The 16,062-nt window shown below is 41.3% G+C and overlaps 2 protein-coding genes across 3 annotated transcripts in view; both read left to right on the top strand.

The window, feature by feature from the left end:
* The window catches only part of LOC128700897 (E3 ubiquitin-protein ligase TRAIP), a 554,710-nt gene that overhangs the window by 458,102 nt on the left and 80,546 nt on the right, over positions 1 to 16,062 (top strand). The window lies entirely within an intron of this gene.
* On the top strand, positions 8 to 9,807 carry LOC138855444 (pro-resilin-like). Its single transcript, XM_070104799.1, has 4 exons — positions 8 to 19; positions 1,260 to 1,355; positions 6,194 to 6,373; positions 8,411 to 9,807. Exons 1-4 carry the CDS (start codon positions 8 to 10, stop codon positions 8,453 to 8,455), a joined length of 333 nt encoding a protein of 110 aa, XP_069960900.1. The 3' UTR covers positions 8,456 to 9,807.

Here is a 16,062-nt window from a genome sequence, read left to right as displayed (position 1 = left end):
TCAACAGATGTCTCACAAGGTAAGAATACGGGTGTTAAACATCTGTATCTACCACAGGTGTTACACACATGTATCTACCACAGGTGTTACACATCTACCACAGATGTTACACATCTACCACAGATGTTACACATCTACCACAGATGTTACACATCTGTATCTACCACAGGTCAGAAGATCTCTTCACTTAAGTCAGTAGGTACCTGTTCACTTAAGTAGGTACCTGTTCACTTAAGTAGGTACATGTATACTTAAGTAGGTACCTGTTCACTTAAGTAGGTACATGTTTACTTAGGTCAGTTATTTTACAGAATGTTTATTTGTACATGATACAACTTAATTATCAAATGGTATACAATACCGACAGGTTGGTAGATAATACACATAGGCAACAGTTAGGCAAGTTTATTCCGAAACGTTTCGCCTACACAGTAGGCTTCTTCAGTCGAGTACAGAAAGTAGGCAGGAGCAGTAGAGATGTGAAGACGATGTAATCAGTCCATCACCCTTGAAGTCGTAGATTTGAGGTTGTCAGTCCCTCAGCCTGGAGAAGTTCGGTTCCATAGTCAGGAGCAGAACTTCTCCAGGCTGAGGGACTGACAACCTCAAATCTATGACTTCAAGGGTGATGGACTGATTACATCGTCTTCACATCTCTACTGCTCCTGCCTACTTTCTGTACTCGACTGAAGAAGCCTACTGTGTAGGCGAAACGTTTCGGAATAAAGTTGCCTAAATGTTGCCTGTGTGTCTTACCTATGATACAACTTATACAGACCATAGCTCACACCAATGATAGAACAGCTCACACCTCTACAACACACTTGTCATCAAAGATTTGTTAACTTATACCGTGAATTACGGTAGGATCCTGGACTTCACCTTACGAAACCAAGTAAATACGGTAGTAATTATAGACTAGGTAGATTATAGGGGAATAATGAGACTGTTATTACAAGCCTGGGAACTTAGGTGTCCATTAAACCCCATTAACCAGCTAATAATGGTAGTTTAGCAATGAGGTGTAAGTCAGTATTCTACAATCTCATGGATTTGTTCCCCTCAAGGGAGGTTCCTTGATGCTGGTGACGGGCTCTTGATCTAGGGAATTGGATCTGTTATTCGGTTCCCTGAATTGAGCCTGTATACCTTCCATGCCCCCTACATGCTCTGTGTAATCCTACGGGTTTAGCGCTCCCCCGTGATTATTATAATAATAATAATAATGGATCTGTTTGTATTGGTGTATGTTGGTGCAGGTGTTGCTGGTGTTGCTGCTGCTGTGTGTGTTGTTGGGTTGTGTTGCAGCGGAGTCTGGAGGCTACGGTCGACCGGCCCGTGGCCAGGAACACTATGTAAGTCCAACTCTAACTACACACAGTACTAAGAGAGCCTTCTGGTTTTCTGTCCCCAGTAGGCGTAATAGATAACAGTTCTTTAATTTAGATAGTAGTAGATAGTGCTTCTCCGCAGATAGACTCAGTGTGTACTATCTAATACATTCCCCTGTACTCTTGAGGAATGGGAGGCTGTGTTTGGTCCAAGGAGAGAGAAGGAAGCTCCAGTTACTTAGATCAAGAACCCCTCATAAATTCACCTTGAAGGGATAATTTATAATATATATATATACATTATATATATATATATATATATATATATATATATATATATATATATATATATATATATATATATATATATGGGTGACATGCAGCCTTAACCATCGTGTAGTAGATAGGGTTTAAACCTGACAATAATGAGGTATTAAGCATATATACATTATCTTACTGAGGGACTGATTATCTCAGCTTCTTCCGTCTTCGTTTTTAACCTCGGTATTGTACTGATGAAAGTCACTGGTGGGCGAAACGTCTACGTAAATAAAGGGACAGGTTATTATCTATTTATTTTTAGTTCGACTTTGTTTCTTTTTGGTGTACGTTTAGACGCATTTTTTTATTAATTTTTGACAGTTTCAATAAGACCGACCAACCAACAAATGAGAAAAAAATGGCACTTGGCAGCATGCCCCTCCGTAGTGGCACTGCGAGTGCCTCTGCTGGCACTCCCCACTGATAGAACAAACCTCAATCGACATTGTAATGTCTGGAAATAATGTAATATACTTTATCTTCATGCCGAAAAACATTTGGTACGTTTTCTGACATTCACTAAAAATCTCTGCCTTTTACCCCCACAAAATTAAAAATACTATTTGAGATGCTGTTTTATGTTTGTGAAAATCATTACAACCTAATCTTACTTTCGAGATATTGGGGTAAACCCGCGCGCATCCGATTACGCAAAAAAATAGCTAAAATCGTGGAATTTTTGTCTTTTTTCTATGCAATATGACTGATTTCTTATAGTTTCCCCTGTATATTACATCGTTTTCTCTAATAAGAGAAAATCTTAATGTCGGGTAACTCTCGGCCACCACCCTGCGTTATAATATGCCAAATATTATTATTTTGGCCGTCTTTATTATGCTTTTATCTTATTTATCTTATATCTGCTATCATTTCTGAATAAATGGCATAAGCAGATAAAGTTTATAAGTAATAATAGCGTGAGTATAAGACATATTGTTGGCGAGGAGCAGACTACTAACTACTGTGCTGTAAGCTCCTGTAATGATGCTCACTGGTTAATTTAGTATATTATATAGTAGGAATTGGTTATAAATGACTATTATTTTTAAAGGGGTGGACCGGTAAGCCAGCGGAAGGCCTCGGTCAGATGACCAAAGCTCCAAAGGCCCGGTGGCCTGGTGGCTAAAGCTCCCGGAAATGGAAATAAGTCACTCTGTCTGACTTTTTCGTGTTATCCCAGGTTCTCTACACATATGCTGCTATGTATGATAATTCTATGTAACTGTATTTGTGTATACCTGAATAAACTTACTTATTCACACACGGAGGGCCCGGGTTCGATTCCCGGCGGGTGGAAACATTTCGACACGTTTCCTTACACCTGTTGTCCTGTTCACCTAGCAGCAAATAGGTACCTGGGTGTTAGTCGACTGGTGTGGGTGGCATCCTGGGGGACAAGATTAAGGACCACAATGGAAATAAGTTAGACAGTCCTCGATGACGCACTGACTTTCTTGGGTTATCCTGGGTGGCTAACCCTCCGGGGTTAAAAATCCTAACGAAATCTTATCTCTAACCAAGACCAGCGTCAGGAAACACTTGTCCTGTTTCCTAACAAACCTTACCTAACCTAACCTAGTGTATTATAATAGTATTAATATCTTTATTTACTACCAGTACCTGGAGTTTACCTGGAGAGAGTTCCGGGGGTCAACGCCCCCGCGGCCCGGTCTGAGACCAGGCCTCCTGGTGGATCAGAGCCTGATCAACCAGGCTGTTACTGCTGGCTGCACGCAAACCAACGTACGAGCCACAGCCCGGCTGATCAGGAACTGACTTTAGGTGCTTGTCCAGTGCCAGCTTGAAGACTGCCAGGGGTCTGTTGGTAATCCCCCTTATGTATGCTGGGAGGCAGTTGAACAGTCTCGGGCCCCTGACACTTATTGTATGGTCTCTTAACGTGCTAGTGACACCCCTGCTTTTCATTGGGGGGATGGTGCATCGTCTGCCAAGTCTTTTGCTTTCGTAGTGAGTGATTTTCGTGTGCAAGTTCGGTACTAGTCCCTCTAGGATTTTCCAGGTGTATATAATCATGTATCTCTCCCTCCTGCGTTCCAGGGAATACAGGTTTAGGAACCTCAAGCGCTCCCAATAATTGAGGTGTTTTATCTCCGTTATGCGCGCCGTGAATGTTCTCTGTACATTTTCTAGGTCGGCAATTTCACCTGCCTTGAAAGGTGCTGTTAGTGTGCAGCAATATTCCAGCCTAGATAGAACAAGTGACCTGAAGAGTGTCATCATGGGCTTGGCCTCCCTAGTTTTGAAGGTTCTCATTATCCATCCTGTCATTTTTCTAGCAGATGCGATTGATACAATGTTATGGTCCTTGAAGGTGAGATCCTCCGACATGATCACTCCCAGGTCTTTGACGTTGGTGTTTCGCTCTATTTTGTGGCCAGAATTTGTTTTGTACTCTGATGAAGATTTAATTTCCTCATGTTTACCATATCTGAGTAATTGAAATTTCTCCAGTACATGTACAAGGTATACCAGTATATGTACAAGGTATACCAGTACATGTACAAGGTATACCAGTACATGTACAAGGTATACCAGTACATGTACAAGGTATACCAGTACATGTACAAGGTATACCAGTACATGTACAAGGTATACCAGTACATGTACAAGGTATACCAGTACATGTACAAGGTATACCAGTACATGTACAAGGTATACCAGTACATGTACAAGGTATACCAGTACATGTACAAGGTATACCAGTACATGTACAAGGTATACCAGTACATGTACAAGGTATACCAGTACATGTACAAGGTATACCAGTACATGTACAAGGTATACCAGTACATGTACAAGGTATACCAGTACATGTACAGGGTATATCAGTACATGTACAAGGTATACCAGTACATGTACAAGGTATACCAGTACATGTACAAGGTATACCAGTACATGTACAAGGTATACCAGTACATGTACAAGGTATACCAGTACATGTACAAGGTATACCAGTACATGTACAAGGTATACCAGTACATGTACAAGGTATACCAGTACATGTACAAGGTATACCAGTACATGTACAAGGTATATCAGTACATGTACAAGGTATACCAGTACATGTACAAGGTATGCCAGTACATACACAAGGTATACCAGTACATACACAAGGTATACCAGTACATGTACAAGGTATACCAGTACATGTACAAGGTATATCAGTACATGTACAAGGTATACCAGTACATGTACAAGGTATACCAGTACATGTACAAGGTATACCAGTACATGTACAAGGTATACCAGTACATGTACAAGGTATACCAGTACATATACAAGGTATACCAGTACATGTACAAGGTATACCAGTACATACACAAGGTATACCAGTACATGTACAAGGTATACCAGTAATACACAAGGTATACCAGTACATGTACAAGGTATACCAGTACATATACAAGGTATACCAGTACATGTACAAGGTATACCAGTACATACACAAGGTATACCAGTACATGTACAAGGTATACCAGTACATACACAAGGTATACCAGTACATGTACAAGGTATACTAGTACATATACAAGGTATACCAGTACATGTACAAGGTATACCAGTACATACACAAGGTATACCAGTACATGTACAAGGTATACCAGTACATAAGGTATACCAGTACATGTACAAGGTATACCAGTACATGTACAAGGTATACCAGTACATACACAAGGTATACCAGTACATGTACAAGGTATACCAGTACATGTACAAGGTATACCAGTACAAGTACAAGGTATACCAGTACATGTACAAGGTATACCAGTACATGTACAAGGTATACCAGTACATGTACAAGGTATACCAGTACATGTACAAGGTATACCAGTACATGTACAAGGCATACCAGTACATGTACAAGGTATACCAGTACATGTACAAGGTATACCAGTACATGTACAAGGTATACCAGTACATGTACAAGGCATACCAGTACATGTACAAGGTATACCAGTACATGTACAAGGTATACCAGTACATGTACAAGGTATACAGACCATAGCTGACATCAGTGACATACTACTATATAGAAAGCCGCTTGTTATGCTGAGCATTTCCCGTAAATTAGGTCAGTTTTGTCCCAGGATGTGACCCACACCAGTCCACTAACACCCAGGTACCTATTTTACTGATGGGTGGACATAGACTAACAGGTGGAAAGAAACACGCCCAATGTTTCTACCCTGGCTGGGAATCGAACCTGTCAGACCCTCGCTGTGTGAAGCGAGCACTTTAACCACCAGGCCACCTCGCGTTCACCATATATTTACGTGGCGTCGTCACAAGATATGTTCAAATAGCCGTAATTTGCTGCAGAAATATTGAATTATAATGGAATTGCCACCAAAATATTGCCAGATTTTCTTTAATTGTCTTCATATCGTTGCGCCGGAAAGACCCAACATGTCCCTCAAACTACCCAATTCTATAATTATTTCGTCAGTATTATACACCATTATTAGTTTTGCTTAGTATTTATTGGTTTTCTGTCTCTCGTGTCCTGGTCATGGTGGCAGGCTGCCATACCTTACGACTTCGGCTATGGTGTGGCAGATCATGGTACTGGTAATGACTTTGGTCACTCTGAGAACTCTGATGGTAATGTTGTGAAGGGCAAATACTACGTACGACTACCTGATGGTCGTAAACAGGTCGTCACCTACATTGCTGACCACTACAATGGTTATCAAGCTCAGGTTAGTCCATTATCTACTAGCAGTAGTAGTAGTAGTAGTAGTAGTATTAGTAGTAGTAGTAGTAGTAGTAGCAATAGTATTAGTAGTAGTAGTAGCAATAGTATTAGTAGTAGTAGTAGTAGTAGCAATAGTATTAGTAGTAGTAGTAGCAATAGTATTAGTAGTAGTAGTAGCAATAGTATTAGTAGTAGTAGTAGTAGCAATAGTATTAGTAGCAGTAGTAGTAGTAGTAATTTTTATTTCTACCAGTACATGATACAACTTATACAGACCATAGCTCACACCTATGTTATGCTGAGCATTTCCCGCAAATTAGATTAATTTTGTCCCCAGGATGCGACCCACACCAGTCCACTAATACCCAGGATGCGACCCACACCAGTCCACTAACACCCAGGATGCCACCCACACCAGTCCACTAACACCCAGGATGCGACCCACACCAGTCCACTAACACCCAGGATGCGACCCACACCAGTCCACTAACACCCAGGATGCGACCCACCAGTCCACTAACACCCAGGTACCTACTTACTGCTAGGTTAACATGGACAGCGGGTGTCTTAAGGAAACACGTCGTAATATTTCCACCCGTACCGGAAATCTAACCAAGGACCTCAGTGTGTGAATTAAATGCGCTACCAACCCTTGAAGGAATACCTTAAGTAGTTGCCTGATTTCTTCCAAGGTTTTCATTTATAACATAAGAATCTCTCTTCCACACTCAGCTCACACACTGAGGTCCGTGGTTCGATCCCCGGTACGGGTAGAAACACTGGGACGTGTTTCCGTAAGACACCTGCTGTCCATGGTCACCTAGCAGTAAAAGATGTACCTGCGTATTAGTGGACTGGTGTGGGTCGCATCCTGGGGACAAAATTAACCTAATTTGTGGGAAATGCTCAGCATAACAAGGGAATTTCTATATGTCATAGGTGTGAGCTATGGTCTGTATAAGTTGTATCATGTACTGGTAGAAATAAATATTATTATTACATGTACTGTGTGGGTGACCTCTGGTGAGAGTTATGGGCCGGGTCACGGGGGGCGCTGACCCCCGGGACGTCCTCCACTAAGCGTCCAGTTGGTGTCTTTCGGTTTAATATATGAAATTTTAATTTTGAAAAATTTCTTCACTAATATTTTCCTGTTAGCAGCTGATGGGGAGTGTTAAACCCGTAGGGGCTATGCAGTGGATGGAAGGGGATGGGGTCCCTCATGAGGCTTGATTCGAGGAAGGAGAGAATTGCTCCACTTCCTTGAATCAAGAGCTCATGACTCGTCTTCAGTGTTGCAGCAATAAAATTAACAATAACGATAATCATAATGATTATTATAATTATTATCAATATTGTTATAAATGTTAGTTATTATTATTTTATTGTAATTATACTTGTCACTGTTATTATTATTATCATTATTATCATCAGCATTATTCTTACTGTTATATAATTATCATTATTATCATCAGCATTATTCTTACTGTTATATAATTATCATTATTATCATCAGCATTATTCTTACTGTTATATAATTATCATTATTATCATCAGCATTATTCTTACTGTTATATAATTATCATTATTATCATCAGCATTATTCTTACTGTTATATAATTATCATTATTATCATCAGCATTATTCTTACTGTTATATAATTATCATTATTATCATCAGCATTATTCTTACTGTTATATAATTATCATTATTATCATCAGCATTATTCTTACTGTTATATAATTATCATTATTATCATCAGCATTATTCTTACTGTTATATAATTATCATTATTATCATCAGCATTATTCTTACTGTTATATAATTATCATTATTATCATCAGCATTATTCTTACTGTTATATAATTATCATTATTATCATCAGCATTATTCTTACTGTTATATAATTATCATTATTATCATCAGCATTATTCTTACTGTTATATAATTATCATTATTATCATCAGCATTATTCTTACTGTTATATAATTTTATCATTATTAACCTCCGAAAAATAATAATAATGTTTTGACCTCGACAGGTGACGTACGAGGGTTATGCTAGTAGTGCTAGTACACGCTACTAGTACTGCTTCATGCTGCTAGTGACGTACGAGGGTTATGCTAGTAGTGCTAGTACACGCTACTAGTACTGGTTCATGCTGCTAGTGACGTACGAGGGTTATGCTAGTAGTGCTAGTACACGCTACTAGTACTGGTTCATACTGCTAGTGACGTACGAGGGTCAAGGTCACTACCCTGACCTCACCTATGGTTAACTATCAGTGTACTAGTGCTAGTACACGCTAGTGCTGGTTCATGCTACTAGTGCTAGTACTGGTTCATGCTGCTAGTGCTAGTGACGTACGAGGGTCAAGGTCACTACCCTGACCTCATCTATGGTTAACTATCAGTGTACTAGTGCTAGTACACGCTAGTATTGGTTCATGCTGCTAGTGCTAGTGACGTACGAGGGTCAGGGTCACTACCCTGACCTCACCTATGGTTAACTATCAGTGTACTAGTGCTAGTACACGCTAGTACTGGTTCATGCTACTAGTGCTAGTACACGCTACTAGTACTGGTTCATGCTGCTAGTGCTAGTACACGCTACTAGTACTGGTTCATGCTGCTAGTGCTAGTGACGTACGAGGGTCAAGGTCACTACCCTGACCTCACCTATGGTTAACTATCAGTGTACTAGTGCTAGTACACGCTAGTACTGGTTCATACTAGTGCTAGTACACGCTAGTACTGGTTCATGCTACTAGTGCTAGTACACGCTAGTACTGGTTCATGCTACTAGTGCTAGTACACGCTACTAGTACTGGTTCATGCTACTAGTGCTAGTACACGCTACTAGTGCTGGTTCATGCTACTAGTGCTAGTACACGCTAGTACTGGTTCATGCTGCTAGTGCTAGTGACGTACGAGGGTCAAGGTCACTACCCTGAGGTCACCTATGGTTAACTATCAGTGTACTAGTGCTAGTACACGCTAGTACTGGTTCATGCTGCTAGTGATAGTACACGCTACTAGTACTGGTTCATGCTGCTAGTGCTAGTACACGCTACTAGTACTGGTTCATGCTACTAGTGCTAGTACACGCTACTAGTACTGGTTCATGCTGCTAGTGCTAGTGACGTACGAGGGTCAAGGTCACTACCCTGAGGTCACCTATGGTTAACTATCAGTGTACTAGTGCTAGTACACGCTAGTACTGGTTCATGCTGCTAGTGATAGTACACGCTACTAGTACTGGTTCATGCTGCTAGTGCTAGTACACCTAGTACTGGTTCATGCTACTAGTGCTAGTACACGCTACTAGTACTGGTTCATGCTGCTAGTGCTAGTACACGCTACTAGTACTGGTTCATGCTGCTAGTGCTAGTGACGTACGAGGGTCAAGGTCACTACCATGACCTCACCTATGGTTAACTATCAGTGTACTAGTGCTAGTACACGCTACTAGTACTGGTTCATTATACTAGTGCTAGTACACGCTACTAGTGCTGGTTCATGCTACTAGTGCTAGTACACGCTACTAGTGCTGGTTCATGCTACTAGTGCTAGTACACGCTACTAGTGCTGGTTCATGCTACTAGTGCTAGTACACGCTACTAGTGCTGGTTCATGCTACTAGTACTGGTTCATGCTAGTGCTAGTACATGCTACTAGTACTGGTCCATGCTACTAGTGCTAGTACATGCTACTAGTACTGGTTCATGCTAATAGTGCTAGTACTGATCCATGCTACTAGTGCTGGTTCATGCTACTAGTGCTGGTTCATGCTACTAGTGCTAGTACACGCTACTAGTACTGGTCCATGCTACTAGTGCTAGTACACGCTACTAGTACTGGTCCATGCTACTAGTGCTAGTACACGCTACTAGTACTGGTTCATGCTACTAGTGCTAGTACACGCTACTAGTACTGGTTCATGCTACTAGTGCTAGTACACGCTACTAGTACTGGTCCATGCTACTAGTGCTAGTACACGCTACTAGTGCTGGTTCATGCTACTAGTGCTAGTACACGCTAGTACTGGTCCATGCTACTAGTGCTAGTACACACTACTAGTACTGGTTCATGCTACTAGTGCTAGTACACGCTACTAGTGCTGGTTCATGCTACTAGTGCTAGTACACGCTACTAGTGCTGGTTCATGCTACTAGTGCTAGTACACGCTACTAGTGCTGGTTCATGCTACTAGTGCTAGTACACGCTACTAGTGTTAGTTCATGCTACTAGTACTGGTACATGCTACTAGTGCTAGTACACGCTACTAGTGCTGGTTCATGCTACTAGTGCTAGTACACGCTACTAGTGCTGGTTCATGCTACTAGTGCTAGTACACGCTACTAGTGTTCATGCTACTAGTACTGGTACATGCTACTAGTGCTAGTACACGCTACTAGTGCTGGTTCATGCTACTAGTGCTAGTACACGCTACTAGTGCTGGTTCATGCTACTAGTGCTAGTACACGCTACTAGTGCTAGTTCATGCTACTAGTACTGGTTCATGATACTAGTGCTAGTACACGCTACTAGTGCTGGTTCATGCTACTAGTGCTAGTACACGCTACTAGTGCTAGTTCATGCTACTAGTGCTAGTACACGCTACTAGTGCTGGTTCATGCTACTAGTGCTAGTACACGCTACTAGTGCTGGTTCATGCTACTAGTGCTAGTACACGCTACTAGTGCTAGTTCATGCTACTAGTGCTAGTACACGCTACTAGTGCTAGTACACGCTACTAGTGCTGGTTCATGCTACTAGTGCTAGTACACGCTACTAGTGCTGGTTCATGCTACTAGTGCTAGTACACGCTACTAGTGCTGGTTCATGATACTAGTGCTAGTACACGCTACTAGTGCTGGTTCATGCTACTAGTGCTAGTACACGCTACTAGTGCTAGTTCATGCTACTAGTGCTAGTACACGCTACTAGTGCTGGTTCATGCTACTAGTGCTAGTACACGCTACTAGTGCTGGTTCATGCTACTAGTGCTAGTACACGCTACTAGTGCTGGTTCATGCTACTAGTGCTAGTACACGCTACTAGTGCTAGTTCATGCTACTAGTGCTAGTACACGCTACTAGTGCTGGTTCATGCTACTAGTGCTAGTACACGCTACTAGTGCTGGTTCATGCTACTAGTGCTAGTACACGCTACTAGTGCTAGTTCATGCTACTAGTGCTAGTACACGCTACTAGTGCTGGTTCATGCTACTAGTGCTAGTACACGCTACTAGTGCTGGTTCATGCTACTAGTGCTAGTTCATGCTACTAGTGCTAGTACACGCTACTAGTGCTAGTTCATGCTACTAGTGCTAGTACACGCTACTAGTGCTGGTTCATGCTACTAGTGCTAGTACACGCTACTAGTGCTGGTTCATGCTACTAGTGCTAGTACACGCTACTAGTGCTGGTTCATGCTACTAGTGCTGGTTCATGATACTAGTGCTAGTACACGCTACTAGTGCTAGTACACGCTACTAGTGCTAGTTCATGCTACTAGTGCTAGTACACGCTACTAGTGCTGGTTCATGCTACTAGTGCTAGTACACGCTACTAGTGCTAGTTCATGCTACTAGTGCTAGTACACGCTACTAGTGCTGGTTCATGCTACTAGTGCTAGTACACGCTACTAGTGCTAGTTCATGGTCCTAGAACAGCCATCCAGTGCCACAAATGGATTTTTTTAAGCTGTGTGTGAATTGTGATGATAATGGCTAGTTATTGTACGAATGATGGTGACCTGTTTTCTTTTATTTTCTGCCTCTGAGAGATGACCATAGGCGTTCAAAACCTTGTGGGTTTGCAACATTACAGATGCAGAGTGGTGTAGTCCTATGTAATTGTTGGTCCCTAATGGGTCATTAGGCACTAATTACCAGTCATTAATGACTTATTAACGCTAATTACCTGTCTTTAATGGCTTATTAGACGGTAATGGCCCTCGTAACTGAGTTGGTCGCGCACTCACCTCACACACTGAGGTCCGTGGTTCGATCACCGGTACGGGTGGAACCATTAGGACGTGGTTCCTTAAGACACCTGCTGTCCATGTTCACCTAGCAGTAAATAGGTAGTAATAAAGTTGGTAGAATTACCGACAATATGTTAAGTAAAAGGACACAAGTCCAACTAATGTGACATTTATTGTGGCAACGTTTCGCTCTCCAGGAGCTTTATCAAGCCATTACGAAATGGCTTGATAAAGCTCCTGGAGAGCGAAACGTTGCCACAATAAATGTCACATTAGTTGCACTTGTGTCCTTTTACTTTACTTACAGTAAATAGGTACCTGGGTGTTAGTGGACTGGTGTGCGTCGCATCCTGGGGACAAAATTGACCTAATTTGCAGGAAATGTTCAGCATAACAAGGGACTTTCTATATAGTACAGGTGTGATGTACAAGTGTTTGTGTTGAACACTTGTCCTCCAGTGAAGTTGAGAGTGTGTTCGAAGTACAGTGTAGAGAGAGAGAGAGAGAGAGAGAGACAGAGAGAGACAGAGACAGTAGAGGTAACAGGAGTACAACATATTACTGTAAATGATATTCAGAACACCAAATACATTTAAATTATGTATTAAAGGTACAAAATAAAATGATACTCTTAGTGTTTAATGTATATAACCCACCATTACCTGGAGTTTACCTGGAGAGAGTTCCGGGGGTCAACGCCCCCGCGGCCCGGTCTGTGACCAGGCCTCCTGGTGGAGATCAACTAGGCTGCTACTGCTGGCTGCACGCAATCCAACATACGAGCCACAGCCCGGCTGATCAGGTACCGACTTTAGGTGCTTGTCCAGTGCCAGCTTGAAGACTGCCAGGGGTCTGTTGGTAATCCCCCTTATGTATGCTGGGAGGCAGTTGAACAGTCTCGGGCCCCTGACACTTATTGTATGGTCTCTTAACGTGCTAGTGACACCCCTGCTTTTCATTGGGGGGATGTTGCATCGTCTGCAAAATGCTCTCCTAAATGCTCTATCTGCCTCACCTAAACATATAGCTATAAGCTATGCTGATGATATCATGATCCATACAACAGGGCATAAGAAGATGAATACCATTCTTAATGAAGTTCAAGCAATTTGTAATCGACTAGGCCTCATAATATCTTCCTCTAAAACAAAGATATTAACAAGCAAACGACATCCCCCACCCATCTATTTGCAGGGTGAAATCATTAGCTACGTTAAAACTTACAGATATCTTGGTGTAGATGTACCCTTTAACAAATCCACTATATCACAAGTAAACAAGAAATGCAAAGCTAGGCTAAATGCTCTCAAAGCTGTTGCTGGCTACAACCCCATCTATGGTGCTAATGTGAGAATCGTGAGAATGATGTACATAGCCTATGTTAAGTCCTTAATTGATTATGCTGCTCCCATGTTGATATTAGCTAGAGAAAGTTCTCTCCGACCCTTGGAGTTAATGCAAAATGAAGCTCTCAGGATTATTCTTGGCTGTCCCAGATCTACAAAAGTTCTTAACATGAGGAAGGAGCTTGGTATTTCTAGTATCAGTGATAGGATTGTTGAAATTAACACTGTACTCGGTATTAGAATGTTGAGAAACGAACCAGACACTGTCACAGTGAATCTTACCAAGTGTCTAGAGGTAAATACACACAGATCTAAATGGATTGTGAAAACGTGTAATTGCATTAAGTTTTATAACCTGCATGAACTGTATCACTGTAGGCAACAAGAGCATTTCACCCCTCCATGGAAGATGTGTTCATTTAATATCACATACCTACAAGTTCCTCCCAAGAAGCTCATTGCTAGTAATCCTTTCCTTAAATCTCTTGTTAGAGCAACTGCTCAAGAAGAAATTTCTCACCTAGCTGGTAGTAATAAGTTATCACAAGTTATATACACTGATGGATCTAAACAGGAGTCTTCTGGCAGGGCTGCATCTGCTCTTGTTGCCACCTCCCTAGTTAAGAACGATAATAAATTTGTTGAGTTAGGCATAAGAATTAACAACTGGGCGTTTACACTGCAAACTGAATTGTTTGCAATCCTAATGGCGCTAAAGCTAACCTATGACACTGAGCTTGACTCTATCATCATTACTGATTCTATGTCATCATTGAAGGCTCTTGACTCATATAATGACTCCAACAACATGCTCATTTGGGGAAGCCAGGTATAGATACTAAAAAATTAGGGACAAAGGAATTAATGTACAATTGCTATGGATCCCATCACACATTGGATTACTCCTTCATGATAAAGTTGATATGTTAGCCAAGAAGAGTATCGAGAAGGAGAATGTAGAATATAATTTTGGTATAACTGTGTCTAGCATTAGGAATAATATTAGGAGAGAAGTAAATAATGAAAATGATTGTTATAGGAATGCAGTTTGAAGCCTGAGTAGATCTATAACCCACTATGATAACATGAACGTAGATAAGTATGTTTATGGAGCAACTTGCAATGTGAACAGACTGACTGATGTTGTAGTGGCCAGGCTTAGGCTTGGTTACAAGTACTTCTGGCAGTTTGGGAGACACACAGATGATGATCAAACTAAATGTAAATTATGTGATCAGGCATATGGTCACTCTCTTTAACACTGTGCTTAATTGTTTACTTATTGAGGAATACAGAGACAGACAGTATAATAACCTATGTGACATGTCAAGATATCTTATTAATGAAAATAAGATACCAGATATACTAAGCAAATTTCCTAAATTTGCTTGTAACAGATAAGTGAACTATAGATATGTAGATATAAATCCATATGTATTCCTGTTAACCCTTTGGGGCCTAGTTCCTAGGCCTTTTGTGTATCCATATGCTCTCGCGCTACCGTCCACAGGATAGATATGGGGTGCACAATAAACTAGCCACTTCGGTGGCAAAATCTACAAAATCTAATCGTCTGCCAAGTCTTTTGCTTTCGTAGTGAGTGATTTTCGTGTGCAAGTTCGGTACTAGTCTCTCTAGGATTTTCCAGGTGTATATAATCATGTATCTCTCCCGCCTGCGTTCCAGGTTAGTTTAGTTTAATATGTTTATTATGCACCCCATACCCATCCTGTGGGCGGTAGTCAAAAGATTACAGAGGTACATAATTGGTCCAGGGACTGGACTCCAAAGTTTTGATAGCTGAGCAAGTTACAGAGGTAATGAACTCACAATTTACAAAGGTAATGAACTCCAGGTAGGTCTAGGTCACAATCATGACAAGTTACAAAGGTATTTACAGATTACAGAGGTACGTAATGGGTCCAGGGACTGGGCCCCCAAAGTTTTGATAGCTGAACTAGGTACAAAGGTAATGAACTCACAAGTTACAAAGGTAATGAATTCTGTAAGAATGGTTACTTACGTTTATACATGGGTACAATCATGAACAAATTATAGAGTAATGAGCAATTCACACTTCCACACCCGGTCACAACTGTAGTGAGTTATTGGTGCAAATATTGATTGTTGAGTCACACACACACACACACACACACACACACACACACACACACACACACACACACACACACACACACACACACACACACACACACACACACACACACACACAGTGTAGTGGGTCACAAGTGCCAGGCTCCGAGAATCTTAGTGCTTTTAGGGCGTGTTTTAGCAGCTAGAAGCAACCAGTGTTAGTGATAACGTCAGTGAACAACCCTACAAGTGATAACCAGTGT

This window comes from Cherax quadricarinatus, chromosome 94 (assembly GCF_038502225.1).
Source record: "Cherax quadricarinatus isolate ZL_2023a chromosome 94, ASM3850222v1, whole genome shotgun sequence".
In the NCBI taxonomy this organism is placed as follows: Eukaryota; Metazoa; Arthropoda; class Malacostraca; order Decapoda; family Parastacidae; genus Cherax; species Cherax quadricarinatus.
Note: the sequence above shows the minus strand (reverse complement) of the source record. Positions and strands in the feature narration are given on the sequence as shown.

Coding starts and splice junctions, on each gene's coding strand:
- LOC138855444 (XM_070104799.1), top strand. Junction 1,356..6,193: donor CCCGTGGCCAGGAACACTAT/GTAAGTCCAACT, acceptor TCATGGTGGCAG/GCTGCCATACCTTACGACTT. Junction 6,374..8,410: donor ACAATGGTTATCAAGCTCAG/GTTAGTCCATTA, acceptor TGACCTCGACAG/GTGACGTACGAGGGTTATGC.